The sequence below is a fragment of the Rhineura floridana genome, chromosome 5 (assembly GCF_030035675.1).
Source record: "Rhineura floridana isolate rRhiFlo1 chromosome 5, rRhiFlo1.hap2, whole genome shotgun sequence".
Classification (NCBI taxonomy): domain Eukaryota; kingdom Metazoa; phylum Chordata; class Lepidosauria; order Squamata; family Rhineuridae; genus Rhineura; species Rhineura floridana.
In genome coordinates this window covers 180,442,632-180,469,949 of record NC_084484.1, presented here as the reverse complement: position 1 = coordinate 180,469,949, position 27,318 = coordinate 180,442,632, and the positions used below count along the sequence as shown (strand labels likewise).

The 27,318-nt window shown below is 45.1% G+C and overlaps 1 protein-coding gene across 2 annotated transcripts in view; it reads left to right on the top strand.

The window, feature by feature from the left end:
* ACER3 (alkaline ceramidase 3) overlaps nt 1-25,487 on the top strand; it is a 65,979-nt gene extending 40,492 nt beyond the window's left edge. Inside the window, exons 5-11 of one of the 2 annotated variants that reach the window (XM_061629029.1) lie at nt 497-578; nt 3,717-3,752; nt 6,505-6,563; nt 7,263-7,364; nt 8,868-8,972; nt 10,177-10,222; nt 17,076-25,487. In XM_061629029.1, coding sequence (XP_061485013.1) covers nt 497-578; nt 3,717-3,752; nt 6,505-6,563; nt 7,263-7,364; nt 8,868-8,972; nt 10,177-10,222; nt 17,076-17,129 — 484 coding nt within the window. In that variant the 3' untranslated portion in view covers nt 17,130-25,487. Of the gene's footprint in view, nt 1-496; nt 579-3,716; nt 3,753-6,504; nt 6,564-7,262; nt 7,365-8,867; nt 8,973-10,176; nt 10,223-10,341; nt 10,497-17,075 lie in introns of those variants that run through there. The other variant, XM_061629030.1, reaches the window with a different exon arrangement.
* Nucleotides 25,488-27,318: the final 1,831 nt, after the last annotated feature.

The window sequence follows — 27,318 nt, the reverse complement described above, 5'->3', positions numbered from 1 at the left end:
GTCATATAACTTCAGTGCAAAGAAATGGAAATGAATACTCAATATAACAGGTTGTCTGGAAGAGCCCACAATACTGTTTAGAGCGGTTTGGTTTATTCTGTTGTCCCACTGTCAAGTGAAATGAGTTTGGCAGAGTTTTGAAAATGCAAAAACTTCCACCTGCTTACCAGAAGTGAAAGTGGAAGGAGTGCATCCAATATGAGTAACAATCCCTCTTTCAAATCTACTTCAATTCTTTTTTTTTAACATATCATTTTGCTCCTACCTTGCGTTCGTATTTAAAAATTACTGATGTTTCCAAGATAGACTCCAAAGCCAGATTGTGGGTGTCAGCCAGTTCCTGCATGTTCCACCAAGCAAGTCCAGTGAGCTTCCTTCTTCCCAGTTCTCACCAAAAGAAACTCAACCAGTTTATAAGCCTCAAAAGACTGACTGTGTAATAATCTTTTTTGTCACTACTGTGCCTCATCACCTTCCATCTTTGTGTCTGTTTCAGGTATGAATGTTTCAAGCACAAGAAAACAATCAATTATCCCCTCCTGTTTATACTAACAGCTTACAGCATTGGCGTCACCATAGTAAGCAGTACAGTTTGGGGGTGGGTGGGTTTGTTTTATTATTTTTGAAGTGGGGAAGATTTTCTCTTTCCCCTTATCCGCTCCATGCCATTTGCAAATATCGCCTAGGTATATGTATACACAGCCTCTCGTGCACCCAATTGCGGACAGCTCAAGGTTACTGAAGCCATGAATAGCATAGGACGTTCCTCTTAGCACTGGGGAAAATAACACTGCAGCAAAGTCAGGAGGGAGAAGGTGCCGCCACTCTCCTAATTGCGAGTGCCTCACTGCACCCCTTCGCTTCAGTGTGTGTGTTGGACCACTTGTATTAAGAACAGAGAACTCCTCCGAAGCTGCAGGGCTACTGTTGACACACCCAAAGCAAAGCTGCTTTAGACCTAGATGCTCAAGGGGAAGATTTTCCCTGCCCTTGAGATCCTCTAACAGGAGATGCCAGGGACTGAACACACTGACTCTATACAAAGCATGTGCCGTGCCCCTGCCCCTCAACCCTTCATCCTCTGCACCCCTCAGTCTGTCTCATGCAGCCTTGGATCTCCTTGTCCTTCCCCAGTTGCCATTTAGAACAATAGAGTTGGGCTGACATGCTAGCCCGCCCAGAGCCACAGTCCTCCCGCCGCTAACCCTTCACGGGTCACGCTAGGGTGCCACAAGCAAGGAGCAGTTGCATGGCAAAAGAAGTGCTCACAGGGCAGAATGGCTCAAGGAGCTTGGGTACAAACAGGCTGAGCGTCGCACTGTGGAGGAAGGCAGGAAACCACAGGTAGGGCTTGTCAGTCAGCTGGTGAGGCTGAGCAGAACCCATTCGACTGGGTGGGATGCACTCAGCTTGCCAACCCTTGTTATAGCGGGTATTGATGGCTCTGAGCAAACGTGTCCTCGGTCCAGCGGATAGCTGTGAGCTCATAATAGCCTCTTGCTCCAGCCCACCCGTTCAGCAACACCACTACCTACAGCTCCTTGCCCGCTGATGGAGCACCAGAAGAAGCTGTTTTACTCAATGTTTCTCCCTCTCTCTCTCTCTCTCTTGAACTGGACTCTGTCAAGGCTACATCTGGGCTCATCTCCGGTGCTTTGCAGCTAATGGTTGTTTCCCATGTTAGACACTATTTGCCTATAGTATTCACTTTTTTATGCACTGGTTATTTGGAATTGACACCTACGAGGCAGCATTATTTCACAAAGGAGTGGCTCTGGGACATGCTTGGCCCTTGAATCACAGCAACCTGATTCCCACCATCAGTCTTTTTGGCCAAAATCTTGGTGCTCCTGTTTGAGGCTTGTGGAACTGTTTGTTCCAGGTTTAGGTGAGGGACTATAGTTCAGTGGTAGAGCATTTGCTCTGCATGCGAAAGGTCCCAGGTTCAATCCCCAGCATCTCCAGTAGGCACAAGAGAGACTCACCTGAAGCCCTGCGGAGCCAATGCCAGTCAGTGTGAACAGTACTGAGCTAGAGGGAGCAGCGATATGACTTGTGATAAGGCATAGAATCATAGAGTAGTAGAGCTGGAAGGGGTCTGTAAGGCCATTGAGTCCAACCCCCTGCCCCATGCAAGATTCCTGGGTTCCTAAGCCCAGCAGGCTTGGAGGGAGGAAGAGCAAGCTGAGGGGCAGGGTGACAGGGCACCCCCACTGCATGTTTGTTTATTTATATACCGCCCCATAGCCGAAGCACTCTGTGCGGTTTACAGCAATTAATGTTGCTTTGAGCGTGTACGAGCCTTGTCTGTCAGGAGGTTCGCTTTGTTGGGGGTGGTTTTGGGAGGGAGGGGATTTATGTGTGGATGCTGTCCTGACAGGACATGTGGAGGAAGCTAAACTATTGGCCTTGGGCCAATTCCAAATCTACAATACATTCGGGAGACCGTGCCAATACTTAATATACTGATGGTAGGAAGAAACCAGGTAACATTTACAGGCCTGTGATTTCCCATTGCTATGTTGGCTGTCATCTCAAACATACGTTGTTTTGTCAAACAACAGCAGTGGCCAGCCTTTCTTTTTCTGTTTGTATCTGCTGTTTTAACTTCCGTTCACCGCTTAGAGTTTCATTTAAATACAAGCGGTATGTAAATTGTCTAAATAAATAAATGATGCAGTCCAAAGAATATATGAGTGCCATTCTAGGGCCCTCCATACAATGCCCTGTAGTTTCACCACCCTCAGAAGTCCAGGGTTGGGGGTGGCCCAGGAGAGGGCATTCTCTGTGGCAGCCCCTAAGTTGTGGAAGTCCCTCGTCACAGGGGTGTGTCTAGCACCTTCGTTGCAGTCAGATGCACTTCTTCACACTGGTTTTTGACACTTGACATATATACAGTAGGGCCCCGCTTACCAGCGTTCCGTTTTGCGACATTCCGGTGATGTGGCAGCTCTCAATTAGGGGAAATTCCCTGTTTTAAAGCCGATTTTGCGACATTTTTGTGTCATTTTCTCACGAAGCAGCCCATTATATTCAATGGATTCCGCTTTACGGCGGGGGCCTGGTCCCTAACCCGTCGTATAAGCGGGGCCCTACTGTATATATATTTTAGGACCCTCTCTAGTTGTGACTGTAATTTGTTTTAAAACTGTTCCTAATAATGTTTTTTGTATTGTTGTGACCTGCCTTGCAACCTACTGGTGAAGGGCGGGTATTAAATATAGTAGTAATAGCTATACAGTGAATATTACAGCCGCCACTATCCCTCTCTCTAACTGGGGGAGCAAGCAGCATTGAAAAACTGGAGAGGCAGGAAATACTGTAGGCCTGATTTTATGTCAGTAATGAAGCCTGTGTGCCTTTCTGACTGAGGTGTGTTACAACATCCAAACCCCCTTTCACATGGGCCACTCATTGTTGTCAGGCCACACGTTGGCCACCTGTGACTAACAAGAGCTGCTTTATTTATTCATTAATCCAATCAATCAATTATATACCACTTTTCTTTCCGAAGGAGCCCAGGGAGGCAATTGTAAACAAAGCGATTTAACAAGAAGAAGATGCATATACTAAAAACAGTTTAAAACATTGCAACACACAATTACAATTAAAAACGTTTTAAAACAGTTAAAAATATTTTAAAACACAGCTTAAAAATCCTTGAATCCTTTGATCAGAGATCCTTATACTTTTTACTCTGTGTTTATTTTCTGCAGGTATACCTAAATTGGAAACAGCCTGTGTTTCATCAGGTAATTGTTGCTCATTTTTCATTTTAAAGATAGGGGATGTGATCATTTATCATTGCAACAATTCTTGGGTACCTCTGGTGGAATCAGCATTTCTTGGGGCCAAAATATTTGCCACACAACCTGGTGAACAGGTGTCATGCTAAAGTGGGCTTTGCTATTCTGATGTTCAGGTACAGCATTACATACAGATATACTGTATTTATTTATTTATTACATTTGTATACCACCCCATAGCCGAAGCTCTCTGGGTGGCTTAGAACAATTAATTGTAATTAATGTATGCATTAATATATTAACATATATGCTGGGTACCAAACCAAAACGTCAGATGTCATATTTGAGAGTGGAATATCATCTTTTCCCTTGCATATGAAACTCTTGTCAAACATTTTATTGCATCGTTGGAAGGGTTGCTGGGGAGCCCCATGATCCAGTCCAGCCTAAGAGCCACCAGCTGATCATCTTTGCTTTGAATCAAAAGAAATCCAGTTCTGCTGTTTGTAATTGTCAACTTCATTGTACCTAAGGATGGTTATAAATTGATGATCAGCATATAGCAAACCTGTTATGGCTAAATCTATGAGAGATGAGATGCACGCATGTTCACTCACTCACCCACACCCACCCACCCACACACACACAAATTGACACATCCCAGGCTGTTTCCACCCTCCCTTTTACAGACTCCAGACCACGGAGCCTCTACCAGGGAGTGCTCTGACGGCATCTGCTGCTGGAGCAAAAATTATGTCTGGCTCCATAAGTTGCCTGGAGTGAGATTTGTCTGGGAACTGCATACAAGGCCTTCTTGAATCCTTCAGGATAGAAGTTTGGTTAATGCTAATCTTTCTCCCTTCCAGGCTCCACCCATTTCAACTGCTGTAGTACCAGCAAAAGCACATCTTGCAAACTCTGTGCCATTCTTATTGGTACACCCGTAGTTGGTAGTTCTGCAAAGTGATAGAAGAAAGATACTTAGCACCCAATATTTATAGGCCTTTAAGTGGATAAAACAATTTTAACACCACACTGAGAGTGCAATCCTAAAATACTTAATAGGGAGCAGGCCCGACTGGCTGCAGTGCAATCTGTTCCTCAGTAAATATGTGTAGGATTGTGATGTGAAAAAATGTTTAGATTTCCTAGGTGCCTCATCAAATTTCTAACCACCAGTGCAACCAGTGGGCTAGGGCTTTTTCCATCTCTGCTGAAACAGACAAAGAACTCACCGGTTTTTCTTGCACTTCTGAATGAGTATGCTTTGCTTTTGCAAAGAGAGGCTTCCTTTTTGAAGTTGTTAAAATTAGATTTGTGTTGAGCAATACCATGCCTGTGTTGGCAAGTTGCAAATAATTATACATCCAAATTAAGGCTGTAGGGCAAGTTGAAATAATTGCTTAACTGCAAGCAGTAATTCAACTCTGCCCCCCAGCTGTATGTTTTTAATGGCAATAGCTCTTTGATATAAATAACTTACTGTGACGAATATGCAAACATAAAACACTCCCCACTTTCCATACTTAATTCTTAGGACACATGCAGACATGACTGTGTTCCAAGAGTGTCAGGAGTCTCTCGTTATGTAATGACGTCCTGGTGGAGTTCACTTATTTACATGTATATTTTCTGCTGGTTAGGATTATAACAAATAGATGCATAATAACACATGGACTTAAATGACTACAGCAAGGCTTCCAAATAGACCAGTATCCTATATTCCGATATCTTTCTTTGGCTACTTAAGAGACTAGAATCTGCTCTTTTGTTGCTTCCCCACCAGCTCCTGCTTGTTCTTCATCCCCTTCTCCCTTTTCCCAGTTTGGAGATCTGTTTTGATGTGATAAATATCACAATGAGTGCACAGGGAAATTATATACTCAGAATATATTGTAGAACCAACCAGCAAGATAATTTTCATTTTGGTGATTTGTAGGCATGAGCTAATTTGCATACTTCAGTTGGTTTAGTGTTCTAGAACGTGGTGTATTTTTGTGGTGGTGGAAATAGGAGAGTTTTGCAGCTACAGAAGATACTGGAATCTTCCTGAGTAGCTTTTGGGAACAAAGGGTAAGGTGAATGCCACCATAATTGCAGGGGCAGTGTATGTTTGCTTATGGAAGGGAGCTTCAAAAATTGGCAGGATGCCTTTGAATCACTGAGGGTCAGGATCTTCCAGCGTGTAGGTCACAACTCCACTGGAATTACTAAAAGGGAGGGATGGTATTACAAAGTACCTGACTGTTGCAGGCATGAACAGGAATAAGAGAGTGCATGTTTTGAGAGGAGTGGAGGTGAATCCAAGTCAGCTTATTTCAGTCCCGTCCCCCCCACTTTGTAAACCTACCTTGTCCCTCAACCCTTAGTTAGTAGGCTTTTTTTAAAGCAAGAGTAAGCTACACTTTTATTTATTTATTATTTGCTTTATCTTCCTCCCAATAGGAGCCCAGGGCGGCAAACAAAATCACTAAAAAAAACTTTAAAAAAATCATAAAAACAGACTTTAAAATATATTAAAATATATATTAAAACAAAAAATCTTTTAAAAACAATTCCAACGCAGACTGGGATAAGGTCTCAACTTAAAAGGCTTATTGAAAGAGGAAGGAAGAATTTTAGCTAGCCTTGCATAAGATTGCCTGAGCGGAACGCCTTTCATATGGGGAAGCATAGTGATGAATTAATCTACTGGGGAGAGGGCAAGCTCTGCAAGAGAGAAAATAACCTTTCCTTCCATTTCTTCTATATCCTACAGATTATGTATGGGACACTGGTGGCTGTTCTAGTACTACGATCTGTATATATAGTGTTATGGTAAGTCATAGAGTTAACCTAAAAAAAAAATGTAAGGGGGTGGTGGACCTCTTGGAGATGTATACAGTTATGTGACAGGTGACATGATAGAAGTGTATAAAATTATGCCTGGTGTGGACAAAGTGGGGAGAGAGAAGTTTTTCTTCCTCTCTTTTAAAACTAGATCTCCTCTGGATCTCCAGTGAAGGTGAATGTTGAAAGGTTTGGGACAGGCAAAAGGAAGTGCTTCTTCACACAGCACACAGTTAAATTATGGAATTTGCCCCCAGAAGAGGTAGTGATGGCGTTGAAAGGAGATTAGACAAATTCATGGAGGACACGGATATCCATGCTAGTAGCCATGATGGCTGTGTACTGTTTCCGGCATGAGACGCAATATGCCTCTGAATACTAGCTGCTGGGAATCTCAGCTGGGGTGAATGCTGTTGCCCTGAGGTCCTGCTGGTGGACTTCCCATAGGCATCTGGTTGGTCAGCGTGAGAACACAGGAAGCTGCCTTATGCACAGGCAAACCATTAGTCTGTCTACCTCTGTATTGTCATCACTGATTGGCAGCAGCTCTCCAGGATTTCAGCTTACCTGGAGATGCCAAGGATTGAACCTGGAACTAAGTGGGTCTTTGGTCTGATCCAGCAGGGCTCTACTTGCATTCTTAAAACTGCTGTAAGGTATTAAACATCTGATTTTCCCTCTCTCCAGGGTATACCCATGGCTCAGAGGGCTGGGCTATACATCCCTCACAGTATTTTTGCTGGGTTTTTTCCTTTGGAACGTAGACAACATTTTTTGTGATAAGCTGAGGTAAGTGAGCTATAGTGTGTGACTCTGCTTATCCTCTGACTTTGCAGTTTGGGGGATGTAACTCCAAAACTCTCTGTTCAAACAGGCAGCCCTCAGGCTCTAGCGGGCCTTTCAGCCCTTGCTGTCTGTGCTTCTGCTGCTGCCATTAACCCTCTACCTATTTCAGTAGTTGTTGCCGTAGCCTCATTTCCAAGTAATTTCTCTTTGCGTTAACCATGTGTGGCAAGTGCAGAGCTGGAGTCCTTGCATCAAGCAGGAGCGAAATAGATCTGTCGTGAATTTGCTGGGCACAGTGATGGTGTTTAAGCTAATAAAGCTAATATTATAAAACTAACAAAAGGCTAATTTAAAATGGAAGAGGTTAGTCTTTTGAGAACTTACAAAAATTCAGAGCCGTACTGCTGGTGGTAAACATTCTAGGTGATAGCTACACAAAGGTACCCTCTGGAGTATTTCTTGATTCTTGTGGCATCTTCAGAGGATGGTGCAAGTATAATACAAAGTTGTACTGGCCTCTGTGCTCAGAGGCACATGTTACCAAATTCTTCCAAGCTACACAGGAAGTAGATTGGACTGTGCAAGACCAACCCAAATTGTGTTTGCATTTTGACAAATTTGTAGGGCAGTACAATATCTCAGAGAGGAGTTCAGGTCTCCTGCTCCCCTGATGCATTCACTATAGCTGCCCAATAACCCTGCTTTTTAAAGTGTGATAGAAATATCTGTTGGCTATAGGTACATTCTTAAACTGCAAGGTTTTTTTGCCTATTAGTGAATTTGTCTGCTTTTTAATCCGGGAGGTAAGAAATGGGACCCTGTGCAAGTTTTCTGAGAATGGATTGATCATTTGCATGCTTATGGAGTTCAGTGGGATTTACTCCACTGCAGTCATGCTTAGGATAGGTGAAACTGTCCACAGGGGATGGGGGGGGGGAGGAAGAGGAAGGGCAGAAGGGAGGAGGAGGGGGAGGGGAGCAGGCGGGAGGGGAGGAGAAGAACAGGTTTGGTCATTTGCATATTTATTGAGTTCAGTGGGATTTACTCCTGTGCAATCATGCTTAGGATAGGTAAAACTGACCGGGGGGGGGAGGGATGGAGGGCTGGAATGGGCAGGGGAGGAGGAAAGGAGAAGAGAGGAGAGGGGAAGGAGAGGAGAGGCAGGCCTGATCATTTTCACACTTATTGAGTTCAATGGGATTTACTCCTATGCAATCATGCTTAAGATTGCACCTCTGCAGCTTGCTTATCCATAACGCACATCCACTTTTCCTTGAGCGTGTGGTTTTGTTGAAGGCTACATTTTGATCATGTAACTCGGCCTTCAGTATATATTCTGCAAGAAAACGGAAAATGCTGTTTCAGCAAGTAAAGAAAACATTGAGTTAGTATCGCAAATTCTTCCTAGAAAGCCAGGGCAGATGCCCAGGAGACTGAAAATTTCCGGTCTGGCAAGTGTATAATTGAATGGCATAAAGTTGTGACTTTGTTCTTGTTTCTCCACAGGGAGTTACGTGAGAGGCTACCTCCACTTGTGAGTGTGGTGACGCAGTTTCACGCTTGGTGGCACATTTTTACAGGCCTTGGCTCCTACCTTCATATCTTGTTCAGGTGTGATGGCCTTTCCACCCCATGGGCTCTGGGTGGGGAGATTTCTGCCCTATGTGATGCCAACTTGATAGCTGTTAATAATATTCCCTCCTTCCTGAAGGTACAGAAATGTGACTCCTTGCTTGGTAAAAAGTTCTGCTCCTTTGATTTGGAGCTACATCTTGGGCTGTTTTCTTTGAGGAGTAGCAGTGGCATGTGGCTGGGTAGAGAAGTGGCAGGGAGATAGTGACAGGGAGGAGGAGCAACTGGGCCAGTCCTGTCATTAGGTAGAGTGAAGCAGCCACCTCAGGTAGCAGATACGGAGGTGTTCTGAAAGGGTAGCAAACTGTTATTTAACGTATTCTCCTTTCTTTTTTTAATGCCAGGAATGGGGGGAGGAGACACTTGTGGGATTAACTACTTCAGGTGCCAAAATAATTTGACTGGCCTTGGATACTATGCAAGTTGATTTGGTGGGGGGGGGAGATTTGCAGCTCTGCTTCAGGCAACAACATGCATTTAGCTGGCTATGGCTACAGCAGGTGTAGGGAACCTTTGGCCTGTCAGATGTTGCTGAACAATATCTCCCATCAGCCCCAGCTGGCATGGCCAGGGATGATGGGAGTTGTAGTCCAGCAACATTTGGAGGGGCAAAGGCTCCCCATCACTGAGCTACAGCTTGCTCATTCCCTTTCACCATCTGGGCTCAGTTCAAAGAGTGAGAGATGGTGGGCAGCAACAGAGGCAGGATGCCTCTGAATACCAGCTGCTGGGAGTCACAGAAGGGGAGAGTGCTGTTGCACTCGGGTCCTGCCTGTGGGCTTCCCGTGGGCATCCGGTTGGCCCCTGTGAGAACAGGATGCTGGACTAGATGGGCCACTGGCCTGATCCAGCAGCCAGGCTCTTCTTGGTGCTGCTGCCCAAGAGACCCGGTGTCACTCGTCAGTCTTCAGAGCTCTGCTCACGGTGGGCCTTCCCATCCCAACAGATGCTGAGCCTGCTGACCTCTGTAACTTCTTGTGGCCTCCCGTTGTGCATGGCTGCATGCCAGGGTCCCGACCGCTTCCTGCTCTCACAATTTCAGGCAGCAAAAACGGGGGGCTTCTCACTTTTGCCCTGGTGGGGCTGTGTTCACTTAAGGGAGTCTGTGTTCATTTGACCTAAGCTCGTTTACCCAAGTGCTTGTTCTCAACTTTATTTATTTCTCCACTCCCACCCCTTCTAGCTTATATGCAAGAACACTTTACCTGAAGTACAGGCCAAAGGTCAAGGTAAGGAATTCTACAACAGTTTTTGTCGTGTGCTACGGATGATTGGGGCTTGGTAGTACAAAAGCATGTGAGAGTGGTAGTGATGCATTTCCCCCCTTTTTTATTTTTTTTAATTGTAGAGGAAAACCAAAGATACATCGTACATAAAATCTGCAGTGTCAATATAACTTTGAGAAGAAGATATAACAGCACACGTGTCCTGAAATTTCCTATTCAAAAACATAATGAACAATGTCATGTTTTTTTTACCCAATAAATTTTATTGAGTTATAAACCTTCTTGAGTCCTTTTGTAGCATAGTTTTGTCACAAGAATGGTCCCAGTCTTAGGGCACCTCTTGAATATTATTATTTATTACTGTTGTTGTTATTATTAATTAAATTTATATCCCACCCTTCTTCTGAGTAGGATAATTGAGGGAGTGATAAGCTTTTTCCCAGTCAGCTTCTTAATGCCCGTCTGCAGCTGTAAGAAAATTTATTACAAGTTTTAAATGTGATTCATCGACCAACCTGTAACACAGCAAAACCACTCTAGAGCCTTAAGGCAGTAGGCAACCAGAAACTGAATTTGTTCATAGTGTTCCAGAAATTTTGGATTAATGAACACAACCAAGTCACATAAAACAACGCTGTGGGTGTAGCAGCGTTAAGCCCCAGCTGATGTTGCATTTGGTAGCGGGCGGTAGAACCTTTTGTGCAACGTAGTTGCAACATTTCTGACCATGGTGGGAAGCAGAATGCTGGACAAGATGTGCCTTTGATGTGATCCAGCAAGGTTTCCCACACACCTACACAGTGGCCACAGCTCAGTGGTGGAGCACATGCTTTTCATGTAAAAGGTCCTAGATTCAATCCCTGGCATCTCTCTTGTTAAAATAATCAGGTGATGGGAAAAGATGCCTCTCTCTGCCCAAACCCTGGAGAGCTGTTGACAGTTAGATTAGACACTACTGGACTGGTTGGACAAATAATCTGATCAGGTATCAGGCAGGTTCCTTTGTTCCTGTGGCACCTTTTACATCCCTGTGTTTTGTGCTGGTGTGCATTTGCCTCCTTTGAGGATTGTATAGCCCTCAAAATAAAGCAAGCAAAAGTTTTCATTGATGAATCAGTGCAAACAATAACTTTAAAATCGCTTGATCAGCTTAAAAAAGTGCACCCCTGGTTTAACAGGGCGTTAGATTTTCATGATTTTAAATTTTTTATTAATAACGTCTTACAAATGCTTCTTAGTGGCAGGCAGCTCCTTGCTGCCCCTCACAGGAAGGCCTGCCTGTTCTCAGATGGTGAATGCTCTGTTAGATGTGTGCATGAGCTTAGAAAAAGGAGCTTGCTTTTTCTTCAAAATGATTGTTTTCTTAATATGCATAATCAATCAATGAACAGTCATACAGTTGATTGAATGGCAACTCTATGTTTTATTCCAAGCTCTAAAGCAGGCGTAGGCCCTCTAGATGTCCTGACTCCCAACTCCCCTCAGGCCCAGTCAGTAGGGCTATTGGAGACGGATGATGGGAATTCAAGTCCTACAACATCTGGAAGGTTATCGTTTCCCCACCCCTGCTGTAGAGAATTGGGGTGGTTTGCATCATTTTAGGGTCATGATACAAGTAATCGAGGTCTCTCAGAAACTGCTATTTACACTTCAAGGGAAGCCTTCTTTGGGCTGCAACACATCAGCTTTCTTCCCTTTTTATTTTATTATTTATTATATTTATTAAATGTATAACTCGCCCTTCCTCCTAAAGGCGCTCAGGTCGGCAAACGCATCTGTGTTTAAAAATGCAATCAAAAATAAAAGCATATTTAAATATTTTAAAACTGTTAAAAACGATTAAACACAGTAAAACATTTAAAACAAAATTGAAAACAGATATAACCATATTAGTGAGCCAGTGTGGTGTAGTGGTTAAGGTGTCGGACTACGACCTGGGAGACCAGGGTTCGAATCTGCACATAACCATGAAGCTCCCTGGGTGACCTTGGGCCAGTCACTGCCTCTCAGCCTCAGAGGAAGGCAATGGTAAACCCCCTCTGAATACCGCTTACCATGAAAACCCTGTTCATAGGGTCGCCATAAGTCGAGATTGACTTGAAGGCAGCCCATTTCCATTTTCACACAGGGAGTCTCAGCTTGAGTTTACTTTGTGGCCTCGGTCTGTATAGTCCCTATACAAGAAGGGACAAGAAGGCAGCATAATGAGTTATCTGTGTGAGAACCCACAAACAAACAAAGCCAGGGAGATGAATTGGGTTTCTTTTATTTTGACAGTCTTTGCAGGATCTACACATTGGCAACAAAGCTGGCTTGCTCTGAGCTAATACTGCCAAGGAATGGATGCTGATGCCCAGTTAAAATTATGCTGAGCCAGAAGCCGCCAGTTTATGCTATACTGGTGGTATCAGAGTCTGGCCCAAGACATGTTGCTGCCTGAGGACAAGGACAAAATGATGCCCCCTTGCCATTCCACATAGAGAAGCCAGCCAAACTGGCACATCTTTGACAATGTTGATGGGATGAGGCAGTGGTCCAGATTCTTAGGCCCAGGCAGTGGAGACTGCTGGCTCTGAGGTCAGTGGGGCAGTGAATATGCACCAGGTTAGTGTGGTGTAGTGGTTAAGGTGTTGGACTATGACCTTGGAGACTAGGGTTCAAATCCCCACATAACCATGAAGCTCACTGGGTGACCTTGGGCCAGTCACTGCCTCTCAGCCTCAGAGGAAGGCAATGGTAAACCACCTCTGAATACCACTTACCATGAAAACCCTATTTGTAGGGTCGCCATAAGTCGGGATCGACTTGAAGGCAGCCCATTTCCATCTTCCATAACCATACTATATGCTTGGATAGGCCCATGGAAACAAAAAAAAGGTTTCAGCAAGCATCTAAAAGAGTGCAATGATGGTGCCTGCCTAATGTCAACAGGCAAGGAGTTCCAAAGTGCAAGTGCTGCCACACTAAAGGCATGGATCCTTACAAACGTGGAGTGAACATTGTGGAGTACTTGTACAAGTACAAGTTCCACAGATTGAAGTGATTGAATTGGCACATGACGTTACCAGTGCTTGGACCACCATGATCAAACTGTTCTGCTCCAGGAATGGTCACAGTTGGTCTTACCAACCAAGGCCTGTGAAAGACACTCCTTGCATCTAAAGCCACTTGGGCCTCCAATGACAAATCTAGGTCCAGGAGCACCCCAAGTCTATGAACATGCTCCTTCAGAGGGAGTGCAACCCATCCAGAGCAGGCAACCTGCCTATGTCTCAGACACAAAAACTATTCACCCGTAGAGCCCCTACCTTGCTGGAATTCAAGCTCAGCTTATTTTCCCATGTCCAGACACCAGTCCAGGGCCTGCACAGCCTCACCTGATCCAGATGTGTTGGAGACTTAGGGCTGGGTGTCATCAGTATATTGATGTTTATGACCTTGCCCCAGATCCTCGAATGACTGCTCCTAACGGCTTTAAGAAGATATTAAATAACATCAGGGATAAAATGGTACCCTGTAGCACCCCATAGCACAACTGCCAGGAGTCCAAGAAGCACTCTCCCAACGTTATTCGCTGCACTCTGCCCTGGAGGTAGGATTGGAACTACTGTAACACTGTGTGTCTCCAATACCCATCTGATGGAGCTGATCCAGGACACTATGGCTGATGGTATCAAAAGACTCGGGGAAGAAGGAGCAAAGTTGCACGCCCCTTGTCCCCGTCTCAAGAAAGATAATCAGGGTGACTAAGGCCAATTCAGTCCCACGACCAGGCATGGACCCAGATTGAAATGGGTCTAGATAATCCATATAATCCAAGAGTGCCCGCAGTTGCCCCTCTATGACTCTCTCCACCACCTTCTAAATTCGGAGAGGGAATTTTTGTTGGGATCGTTGTGGGGAAGTCCCCACAACCCTGGCGCTCCTAGGGCATCCTGTTTACATAACAAACAAAAACCCATGCATGTTCATTGCACCCACACAATTAACTTCACATATAGTGTGCATCTTAGGGCCAAGGCACCATCCTCTTTTAAAAACCATTAGAACAGATGATGTAAAGAAAAGTGCGGCCGTGGCTTTTCCAGCTCCACCCTGGGCAACTTTCCTGCCATGACTGGTCTAAAAAGTATTAACAAGCTGCGGAAAGTTAGCAAGCAAGGTGGCTTGGTGGGCAAAAGACAAAAATGAGTGTGTTGATTTTATGCGTATATGACTTGTGGTGCGGTCATGTTTCAGGGTGGCATCACGATAACATAAATTTAATAAATAAATAATAAAAGGGTGTGCTCTTAAAGATGATGATAGCACAGTCCAGCCAAAGGTTAATACTGTTAAGTCACAACGGGGATGTTGCGACTTTCTTTAGAGAAAAGGCGGGTCAGAGGAGACATGATAGAAGTGTATAAAACTATGCATGGCATTGAGAAAGTGGATAGAGAAAAGTTCTTCTCCCTCATAATACTAGAACTCGTGGACATTCAAAGAAGCTGAATGTTGGAAGATTCAGGACAGACAAAAGGAAGTACTTCTTTACTCAGCGCATAGTTAAACTATGGAATTTGCTCCCACAAGACGCAGTAATGGCCACCAGCTTGGATGGCTTTAAAAGAAGATTAGACAAATTCATGGAGGACAGGGCTATCAATGGCTACTAGCCATGATGGCTGTGATGTGTCACCCTAGTCAGAGGCAGCATGCTTCTGAAAACCAGTTGCCAGAAGCCCCAGGAGGGGAGAGTGTTCTTGCACTCGGGTCCTGCTTGCGGGCTTCCCCCAGGCACCTGGTTGGCCACTGTGAGAACAGGATGCTGGACTAGATGGGCCACTGGCCTGATCCAGCAGGCTCTTATGTTCTTATGCCATTGAAATCGGTGAGACATCCTCCTCCCCTCTTCAAATGCAATTCTGAAATAACACACAAAGCATGCATCCAGGCAAGAATTTTTGCAAATGTTGACTAGTTGGAAATACTGAAGATTTGCCCTATGCCACAATAGCAAAAAGACAAGAAACAGCTCGGCTGCCAAGATCTTGCTTTACTTTTGCAAAATACTCTGGCTTTGCAGGGCATACAGAGGGAGAGAGATCTACGCTTGTGAAGTAGTTGCCAAGTCAGTTGCTTGGCATGTGGGTTAGTGAAATAATGATCACAAGACATGGCCGGGGGCAGTGTCTCCAGCACTGCCGTACTAAATCTTTTTCTAACTTTCATGCCACTGGGTGAGGTGGAAATAAGTGGTTGTCTTATTTTGTGAGGGGTGTATCCAACTAAGGTCTACTCTTAGACCCATTAAAATTAGGTCATGTTCTACTCTGAGCAGAACTAGCATTGGGTGCAAGTCCCATTGAACCCAATAGAAGCTACTTCTGAGTAGGCGTGTATGGGATTGCAGCTTTAGTCTACTTTGGTAAGATTGTTAAACAATTTCGTAGTTAGTATTTTAATTTGTTTATGGGTAAATGGGCCTGGGTGATTTTTGTGTTTTTCTTGTATTATGCTTGATGTAGCCTACCCTGGGATCATGACTTGAGTAAAAATGGAAATAGAACTTTTTTTAAAAAAATGTATACCCTGCCTTTTGGTCAAATAATTGCAAAGATATAGAAAAAACCTTCTCTCTCTCTCTCTCTCTCTCTCTCTCTCTCTCTCTCTCTCTCTCTCTCTCTCTCACTCACTCACTCACTCACTCTCTCTCTCTCTCACACACACACACACGTATTTGTTTTATTATTTAACTAGATTGATGCATCAATTACTGAAAAAATATGTTTGTAACAGGTGCTATTGGAGGCTGTTGATTCATAGGGTCACCATAAGTCGTAATCGACTTGAAGACACATAACAACAAGCAGTTTACATAATGGTATAAAATATTCAGTTAAAAACAGCAATACAAGCAAAAACAGTAGACATAATAAAATTATCAAAATATAGATAAAAACCAGCAGTTTTCAAAAGAAATGTACATACTAAAATTACACGTTTGGGCAGACTTGCGTAAACAAAACCATTTTTAGCAGGCATCAGAAACAATACTATGGAGGTGCCTGCCTAATATTAATATTTTTAATATGCCTCCTTTGAGCTCTGCAGTCCCAGGGGCAGCTGGCAATTGGAGCAGAGTGTTCCCTTGGAGGGAGGAGGGAAGCCAGCCCCCCTAGTGACAACTGCACTTTTTTCTGGCCAATGGATGGGGCCAAGCTGGAGTTTCCCTTGCCAGGACAGGCTTCCTAGAAGTCAGTGGCCTTTGTTCCTCTGTCCGATGGCAAGAAGTCCTTAGAGTGCTTTCTTCCAGTGCTGCAGTGCTAGAGTTGGAATTGAGAATATCTCCCTGTATGTAATGGCTATCCCTATTCTCATGCCTATCCTAATGAAAATGATCTCTTCCTGAGCCTGCCAGAGTCATGCCAAAACGCCTGGTTCTTTATACATCGCTCTCGCTCGCACGCATGCACGCACACATATTTAGTCCAGGAGATGTACATTGTGAAAGGGGAGGAAATGTCTGTGTATATTAAACCAATCAAGATTTATCAGAAAGGATTTAACAGAGAGAGAGAGAGATGCAAGAGTCATTCTTATCCAAATACAGAACTGCCTTTAACAGCAACTTGGTGGCAATCTGCGTTGTATGCTGTCAAAACCTAGGATAGGAGCAGCCAGATCTTTTGGTCTGATCAGTTGCATCTTCTCACCTAGTGGGCAAACATAACATAGCCTACATGAGGATAATTTTAAAGTAAATAGTTAGATCACTAATAAGAGTTAGTTCTCCAAGGAGGTGTGCGTGTGCACGTTTCTATGTTCTGGCCCAGTAGTCTAAGAACCCCTTTTTCCCCTTTCTTTTCAATAGTTTCTCTTTGGAATTTGGCCTGTTGTCTTAGTAGAATCGACCAAGAAGCAATGACGAGGATGTCTGGCCAGCACTGAAGAGGCAACCTTCCCTGGATACATAAGGAGATTCTACAACCACTTTGACTGATGCGTTGGAAGTTCTTCACACTGAAAAAGAATATTCCCTCCCCCCCCTACAGCTGGAGTCACAGAGAATCACTTAGAGCCAAGAGCTAACATGTCTACGGAAACCACCATTAGAGGTTTTTCTGTGATTTGAGGTGTCACAACAAAACCCAAGGGCGCAATATTTTTGTGTACATGTTCTTGTATAGCTCTGTGAAAGTCAATGGTGGATTATGGAAGTTTTCGTTTGACTAGTCAGACTTTTCATTTGTAGTTTGAAACATCACGCTTGCAGCTGAATTGTGAGAAATGTCGGAGCCAGACGAGCCCGGACAGTCCATTTGACTTCATAGGGGACTCGGTGGTCTAAACTGCATTTTGTGTGTCCACTGGTACTTTGTAACGGTCTCGGGGCTCTGTTCTGACCTTCTGCAAACTGGTTTCTTCAGTGATTTTTACCTGTTAAGGGGAGCTGGTGGTAGAAGTGCTATTCTCTTAACTGAGTGGTATGCCCCATTTTCTTTTTGCACTGTAGGATGTTCATTGGGGCGGGGGGGCTTCTCACCATGTGTAAAAGGCTTTTTAAGTGTGCGGCTATTACGTCCAAAATACTCGTACCTCGGACAGAAGGCCTGTTGCTAGCCCAACTGCACAAGCCACCCAAGTGTTTATTTGGAGCACCAACAAAGCAGTATTAGCCAGAGAGATGTGGCCCAGCAAGATCACTTACAGTGTGGTGGGGGATGCTGGGACACATTTCTCTGATCTCTCTCTCTCTCTCTCTCTACAGCTGTAGAATTGGTCCAGGGCAGGAAAGCCCCAAGGTGCCTGGTCCTGGCCACTGCCACTCCCTCTTCCTGGAATACCAGGAGGCCAAATGAACAAATCTGTCTTGGCTTTCACACCAGTTGGGGATCTGAACCTTAGAGGTAGACTTTCGTGCCAGTCCTAAATAGTTACTTAGAAGTAACCTAGGCCTGTTTCTCATTTCCAAACAACTTAACTCATGCTTGGCTGCCAGAGTACAAAATGCATATGCATCCCATCTATGATCTTGGAGTTGCTATTTCTCAGCCTAACCTACCTCACAGGGTTGTTTTGAGGATCTTAGGTATGCCACCATGAGCTCCTTGGAGAACAGGCAGAATAAAAGTGTAATAAGCAAATCAGGCCTGTGCCTTTGTAAAAGAAAACAAAGTTTCAGTGCGCTGTCCGCACCTTTTCTTGACTATAACTTTGGAGGTTCGTTGAAAGAGACATAGCCGAATTCTTCAGGTGTGTGTCCTGAACACTGATGCAGCTTGCAGGTGTCTTGCAGTTGGGTAGGCGTCCTGAGTGTGAAGCACAATTTTTTGCCCTTTGGTGGTTATTTTGCTGTGAGGGGCCAAGAATTGGGCCATTTGGCTTCTGTCTGATTGTGATGAAAATGGGGTTGTGTTATGTTGCTTTTCTTTCATGCACTCTTTGAGCTTCTGCATGCTTTAGCTAAAATTGGCTTGCGGGGTTAGGGGAGATTAAGATCTGGCCAGTTGGGCCAAAAAGCTTCCCCGCACTACCACTGCCATACGGGGCGTTTGCAAGTTCATTTCCTCTGCATGAAGTCTGAGGGGGGGGGGGGTGTTGCCTCTATGGCGAGACCCTCCAACTTATGTTAATTGGCCAACGTGCGAATCATATTTGGTATCTCATGTCAGTACTCGGTTACAAATCAAAAGAATGTAATGTGGCTTTACAGTCTTCAGGCACCAGATTGTCTGTGGCAAATGGATTTGTCCCCTGTGACGCCCTTCCCTGGCTCTCCCTGTCAGGTTCCTACCTGCTCGTGGTTACTGCCTGTCACTAGGCACCACCAGGGACTCCACCAGTCCGGACTGTCCTTTTTTATGGTTTCTCTCCCCGCTCTAGCACAGATCTCAACAGATCCCCCTGCTAGGCAGCACCACCAGTCACGGCCTATAACCAGTATTCCCAGAGACTCTGCCTGAGTCTCTCTATCAGGTTACCTCTGTGACTGAGTGCTTAAGCTGTCCCACTCCCTTTGTATCAATGCAGATAATTCTGGTTTGCTCTGAATACTTGTGGTGTTATATTCTCCCCTTCACCGCTGCCACCATTTGTTTCCCTTCAGCCTTGGTATTTACCTTACCCTCCCTTCTGGTCTGTGAAACCCCAGCCAAGGATCAGGCCTTTGGTAAACCAAATATATTTATTAAATAACAGAGATAACAAGATTTCTTTATAAAGGCACTTAAGCATATGGTTTCATCTATTCCTGAGGTACTGGTCTTAGTATTAATCCGAACTCCACACTCTCCTCACATCCACCAACTCTCCACCCAATCTCCTCTCAAAAACCCACCAAAACAACCCACTCATGATCACCGTCCACCCAGATTCAACTGTCATCCTTCCATTTATACTCTCAGCCATTCTAAACACTCAGCCAATCATCCAGCATTCTACTGCCCATTCACTCCCCCCTCCTCTTTCATTCCACTTACCATGTATCTCCTATACAAGCAGCACTTACCATATTTACACTAATACAGGATCATCACATCCCCCATTAAGCCAGATCGGAGAGAACCAGTGGCGTAGTGGTTAAGGTGTTGGACTAGGACCAAGGAGACCAGGGTTTGAATCCCCACACAGCCATGAAGCTCACTGGGTGACCTTGGGCCAGTCACTGCCTCTCAGCCTCATGAAAACCTTATTCATAGGGTCGCCATAAGTCGGAATCGACTTGAAGGCAGCACATTTACATTTTTAAGCTAGATCGGCAGACCCAAACATCCAGCTCCCACCCTGCTCTTGGTGTAAGGTTAGGAAGTGGCCTTGGACCGAGTCAGGTCCATCTAGCTCAGTATTGTCTGCAATGACTGGCAGCTGCTGTCCAGGGTTCAAGCAGAGGCCTCTTTCCCAGCCCTACCTGGGGATGTGGGAGACCGAACCTCAGACCTTCTTATACACTAAGGGTGCGCTCTTCAGATTCACCACACTGGTCATGCTTCCGGGGAAAAAAATTAGTTGCAAATCCCGCCTATGCTATTTTGCTCCCAATTCTGCTAGGTAATGTGGAAATAATAAGTAGTAATAATAACTATATCCAAAATCATGTGGGCTAGAAATTTTCAAAGTTTTTAGGAGAACCAGTCCTGCAGCAGATAGCGAGCATGTGAGGAAAGAGGGCACACATTTTGTTTTACATGGCTGTTTGATAAAGGAAGCCACATTCTCCACCCAAACCTTCTCTTGCTTTTCACATGAGATGGAAAAGACCAAGAAGGTTCCCTTGCCTGTCCATCCAAAGCTCAGGGTCCCATGGTCTCCCTTTCAACCGTAATATGTTTTGCATGTTTAAGAGACGAAGGCAAAAACAAGGGCTCTTGACTCATGACAAGTGAGGGGGGAGGTGAGAATCCCGGCATTGCTATGGAGGGCTGGCTGGCTCGACTGCAAACACAACCACTGTGAGAGCACCAGTATTTTGGGGGTGCCAGTGAAGTAGCCTGCAGCGCATTAAATCCACCCACTTGTTCTGCAAGGGGCCTGTGGCCCTTCTTCAATGGTGTGATGCCGCCTGGTCAGATGGCGAAGAGTCTTGGGGCTAGCCCTGCACACGGGGAGAGGAGTGTGGGTGTCATTCAGAGTTCCGTACAGAGAATCATCATCATCATTTTATTTGTATGCCGCCTTTCCACATAAAATTGTGCTCGAGGCAGCTTACAGCAGGTGAACAAAAATGCATCTCAAAAACAATTTCCTAATAACAAAAAATAATAAAACAGTGGCACAACGAATATAATAAGCAAAAACAACTTTTCAACATTATGAACACAATAAAACAATCTTTAAAAACAAAGAAGTAACCATTAACACCCCAAGCCCCTAAAGAAAACCATTTACTACATCTCCTACAAAACCTCATTGTTCAGAGTGGAGGCTTGTTTTGCATCAGCACAGTCTCTTTGTAAGCAGAGGAGTGGACTCCTCCCCTTCAACACTGGTGTAGGCTTCCAAAGTCATAGAAGAGGCAGGGCAGGTGGTCTCCCAGGCTGGCAGAGCTTCTGCAGAGAACTCCTTACCAGCCAATGGCTTGTGAATCACACACTGGGGGGTGGGGGGCAGTTGGCCATTAGCCTTTTCTACAAAGAATTCCAGGCTTTAGTTCTGGATTACAAGACTGAGGCACCCTGATCAGGCCACTGCAGTGGGGAAGTGAGCCCAAGAGGGAAGGGCCGTCGCTCAGTGGCAGAGCACCTGCTTTGCATGCAGAAGGTCCCAGGTTCAACCCCCTGCGTCTCCAGGTAGGACTGGGTAGAGACCCTGTCTGAAATCCTGGAGAGCCGCTGCCAGTTGGTGTAGGCAATACTGAGCTAGAAAAGACCAGTGGTTTGAGTCAATCCAAGGCAGCTTCCTCTGTTCCAAAGTACTAGCCCATAAAGATCCTGCCTCTTGCACGATTCACACCTCTAGCCCAGCTTTCTTCCAGCTCAGCTTGCCAGGGGGGCAAGCAGTTCTGCCCATCTCTCCTTTTGGATGTGATTGCCCGTTCAGTTGCCCGTTGTCAAAGAAATATGCCTGTTTCTGTAGCTGTGCGAGTCACTGCTTGAGGCTGGCCTCTTTCAGGAGGCATGTTCAGAACTCATGGAAAACCCCAGCAGCCAGGGGCAGACTGTTCTTAACCCAAAGTAAACATGTTGGGGGTGTGAGAGCGAGATCTGCAGATTTGCAGAGGCTGCAACAGGGCTGCTAGCTAGGGATGGTGGGGGTTTGTTTCAAGCGAGTCCTCCTTGCCCACCACATCTGTGGCTGTGGGGGCAACTGTCTTGGAACATGTATTGCAGGAAAATTTTGTTCCTCTTAGAGAGGAACATGCTGTCCATTTCAACCAACCTGAAGTGCCAATCCGTGACTCCACGCCGAAATCACTCCCTGCAATAGCAATCTGCCGCGGCTAGGAAATGCAAAAGGTTGTGGTGTGTTGAAGTCTTCGCACTTTCCGTGGTCACAGAGCAGTGCTTGGTCCACATGCGTTCTAAAAGAACTACCACTGGAGAAAACGAATGTGCTCTTTGTAGGCTGTAATTGACTCTGCGTTGCCCTTTGTTGTTTTACCAAATTGTGCAATACTGCAAATTGTGTGAGACCATTTGGAAGCTTGTGCCTTATAAAATTCAGGCTGCCTGCACTCAGGATACAAAGGACATGAATGAATAAATGCTGAAACCGAGGGCCGAACTACATGTGATGTTATTTGAAAATTATCACCGTCACCCCATCTGTTCTTTTTGTGTGTTTGGAACCTGGGGTGGGGGTGGAAGGTTAAAGTAATTTCTTGCTCACCACAGTCTGAGACTTGATCATGCTCTCCCACTCCAGTGGATATTGTTTACCATAAAAAGGAAAGCTATGCACAACTAGAAATATCAAGATCCAGGGGGAAAAGCAGAAAAAATGAGGAGAAGCTCTCCCCCCCCCCATTTTTCTTCAAAGACTTTTATGTTTTGTTTTGGAAAAATTAGGGAACAGAAAAATGGAGAGAGGGGTCTGAACTTTTCCAGGTTTTTCCAACCTTTCATATCTCTACGCACAGCATGAGGACATGTGCAAATGATGTGTGCAATTTGCCCCTGAGATGTTACCGCCCAAAATGCTACAATCTCAGCACCTACTGGAATAATCTCTAAGACAAGTTTGAACTTCACCATATCCAGTATGGAGTCAGTTGGTGGCGCTGGGGGAAAACCCTTAACTACACGCCACACTGGTGTACCAGACTCTAATCCATGCGAGCACCAAGCCCTTCTTTCTTAAGCTGGCCTTGAACACCCCTCTTATTTCCATTGCTGTTTTTCGTATAAATCATCTAAATGGGTGCTCTCTAACTTTGGTATGGTCACATGTAGCAGATCTAAACCTTCACCCAAGTGACCCAGCAGACGCAACATACAAAACTGTATTCTTTTAATGCCACAAACTATTGAAATAGTCTTAGGTGGAAGTAGATGGGGCATGTAAAGCTGAATTAGCAGACTGGTCTAGTCAGTTTTTTAAAGAAGGGGGAGACCCGTCTACATCTCAAGACTCATTTATGGTGTTGGATTTGGCAACTACTATAGTTATTGTGGGCTTGGTTTTTGTTGTGACCATTTGCTTCCCAAAACTAAGTGATGTGTCACAATATCTGGCAGCATCCCTGTAGAGGTGCACAAATGCTTTTCTTAAAGTTGCCTTTTTATAGAACCATAGTTGGAAAGGGCCTATAAGGCCTTGGAGTCCAACCCCCGGCTCAGTGCAATAGCGATGGCAGAGTGCCTCGTCTGATAGACTTAGGAACATAGAAAGCTGCCTCAGCGCATCCATATAATTATTTGATAAGCGGATGAATGTACAGCGAGTAGTTGAAGCAACATTGTGCATCTTGATATTTGAATACTGGACAGTATTAAAAGTAGGCCTCCCTCTTTAACTTGTAAGAAGTCTAGACAGACATGAAAAATGGCATAGCTTTTTTATTCTCCATAGCTAATTGTTAATTCTGCTCCAGGAAGAACCAGGCTGCGGTTGGCACATCTACAAAAAGCAGTTGTGCTGTCTTGTATTGTGGTAGTAGCAAATGTTTAACCAATGTCCAGAGGGTTTTCTGTGGTGGTTGTTTTGCAAAGGCTACAGATAGGTTGGTAGAACAAGCTGGGGTGGGGGGAGAGAAGCCTGGGATCAAAGGCAGCCATGAATATCTGTGGCAGAAGGGCGGTGGGGGGCAGGATCAGCGACGGGTGAAATGCAGAAATCTCCCCCAATAAACTTTAGGTGAGGCGGCAAACTTGTTCCTATTTTGCACCCGTTCCAGATTGCAGGTAGAGGATATATATTTGTTCCTTTCTCCCTCTATGGAGAAGCATTTCAACTATGCAACTTCCTCTCTCGAAGGCTGAAGGGGTCTAGGGCAGACTCACCTAATCTCCTTTCTCTCTCAGTTGTGTTGAACTAGGTCAGCCTGTCCCAACCTGGTGCTAGCCGGATCTGATGGGCGTTGTAGTCCAAAAGATCTGGAGGGCAGCAGGTTGAGGAAGGCCATGGCTTCTGAACTTTTGCCAGTTGCTACTTGCTTGCCTTAACTTTTCTTTCCACCACGGTAACTATCCACCTTGGAATCTGGGCCTGTTTATCTGTTCTGATACACCGGGGGAGGGGGTGGAGAACACGAGGCCCAAGAGCCAAATGTAGCCCTCCAGGCATCTTCCTTCAGGCCCTCTGGACCCTTTCCCAGACTCCACACCCTCAGCAGCCCTGCTTCCTCCCCCACCCCGGCCGAGCGTTTCTATCTGGCTGGAAAGTGCCCTTGAACTCTGATCACGCCTCTTGCACCCTGGCTGGAGAGGAGAAAGGGATGTTGTGAGCGTGTGTAGAAACTAGCCTATTATGCAGTGGTGAAATTTGTTGCAATTCCCACTTTTGCCCCTGCCCCCTTATCACTGTGGCATATGGCCCCGAGAAGGTTGCCCAGGAGGGAGAGTGGCCCTCGGGACAAAAAAGGTCCCCGACTCCTGTATTGCACTTCCTGTATTTGCTGCTGCTTATTTTTCTGTTCCATTGCATTTTCCCATGCGCAAAGTACACTTTAATGTGTTGCATTCCTGCCATGCGGTAGAGAACCTGGGGCCATACCAGTTTGTGTGTGCGTGTGCCATGCTGGGGGAGGGGTTTCTTGGTTTTATTCCTTTCCCCAGAAGCCCCCTCTCCATTTCCACTGCCGTTACAGCAAAACACCCACCACACTTATAGGCCATTTGGGATATTCTTCAGACCTCCCTGTGTTTTTTTTAAAAAAAGCTTTAAACTAGTATTGCTTTCATCTTGGCCTGTCAAATGAATGTTGATTATTGGGCATATATTTTAATGCACTGAGTTTAAGGAGGTGTTTACTGTTAAAAATGGAAATAGATTCGGCCTGTCACAAAGTGACCAAAATTTGTTTTAACACTTTTATATGTTCTAGATCTGTGAGGTTTTTTTAAAAAACAAAATGTTTTCTTTTACAGATGTGGCTGTCTCATGAAACAGCAGCCAATTGTATATAGCAGCCATTGTAATGAATAATGTGTAAGCATTTTGATATTCTACATTGATATCTTTCTATTGGACTCATATGTCAACTAATAAGCTTATAATATATAGTGCTATTATTTGCAATAAAAGTGGCTTTTTGAGATTTAAATAATGTATTTAATCAATTTGCCCTTTCAGCATTAATTATTACTTTATAGCTAATAATTATTAAAGGATTTTTATTTTAATTAAAGATTCCTTGTGGGTTTTTCCCCTGGCTCCTTTTTTGAGTTTAACATTCCTTTCCTTGCACTTGTTACACCAATTCCAGGTAACTTAAAATGTTGTTGTTGTTACGTGCCTCCAAGTCAACTATGACTTACGGTGACCCTATGAATCGGCGACCTTCAAGAGCATCTGTTATGAACCACCCTGTTCAGATTTTGTAAGTTCAGCTTAAAATATAGCTACATGTAATAATCATAGCAGGCTTTTATACCTAAATTAAAAAGTAAGCGTGACAGTGCAGTTCACAGTGTCACAGACAGATGGCACTACAAACTGGAACGTGAACACCTGCCCACCACCTGCCGCTGCCCAACTCAGCAAGCAGGCAAAGCAGTAGCTGCAGCCTGGCCAAGGAGTGGCCAGCTGTCTGGTGTGCTACACAGTGGCAACATTTGCCCAGGGGAGCTGGCGGTGTATGGCAGTGGCAGCTTGGAGAGGTGAGTGGAAGGCCAGTTTGTGGCCTAGCTGCAGTGGCGTTATGCAGCAGTATTGTTTGTCCAGAGTGGCAGCGGAACGTGCAAGGCAAGTGGGTTGACAAGAGGAATGGGGCTGCCTGGGAGGGTGGCAAGTGAGTTGGGGTTGGCGACCGGAGTGAGCAGGGGGGCACAGCCCCCCTAATAGCACTTGAAATTGTGAAGCAGTGGAATGTGGCCATCTCAGCAATTCTTAATCATCTAAAGCACGTGTAGGGAACCCTCCAAATTTTGCTGAGCTACAATTGCCATCATCCTTGCCTATTAGCTATGTTTGCTGGGGTGGTTGGAGTTGCAGTTCAGCAACATTTAGAGCGGGGTTCTTAACCTGTGGTCCATGGATGAGCTTCAGGGGATCTGTGAACCGAGCAAAAAAAAAAACCAATTTCCAAAGCAATTTAAAAATTCTATTTTTTTTATTGAGGTCCATGGCTTTCATTTGATCATCAAAGTGGTCTGTGACCCAGCAAAGGTTAAGAACCACTGGCCTAGAGGTCCCAAGGTTCCCCACACCTGATCGAAGGTAAGCTGGTATTCCCCATGTTGCAAAAGGGAGGCTAAGAAAATGGCGACAGAGGCACGTCTTTCAGTCCCTGTAATTCAGGACTGGGGGATCCGCGGCTCTCAAGATGTTACTGGTCTACAACTCAGCAATTCTTAACAGTCGTTAAGGCAGGTGTGGGGAGTTGAATTACAGCTCCCATCATCCCTGCCTATTGGCTATGCTGGCTGGAGCTGATGGGTGTTGGAGTCCAACATCTGGAGGGCCACCCAGCCTGCTGTAATTAGTCATCTGACTTCCAGGCTACTGCAGTTGCATCAGTCCTGGACAGAAAAAGCCTGGCCACTGTTACCTATTGCTCTGGTAACCTCCCGGATTAGACTACTGCAAAGTATTGTACACAGGGCTTCCTTTGAAGACTATACAATTAATTCAAATGCAGCCACTGGGTTGCTAACTGGGATTGGACAATGGGCAGCTAGCATGATGGTGCGTATACAACTGCGGTGACTCCCAGTCTGTTTCTGGGTCAGTTCAAAGTGCTGGTGCCAGTCCTTGCGGCTTTGGATATCTGAAGGATTGTGGTCTCCAACATGAGCCTGTCTGTAAGCAGAGATCACCTTTGCAAGCCCTCCTACTGGTTTCCCTGCCATTTGAAACGAGGCAAGTAGACAGGAATAGGGCCTTTTGAGTGGTGGATCCCCGCTTGGGGACTACTCTTCCCAGGAAGGCTCACCTGGTGCCTACTCTGATGTCTTTTTTTCAGGGTCAGAAAAAGGCCTTTTTACCTTCCCAAGCCTCTGAAATCATACATTTGGCCT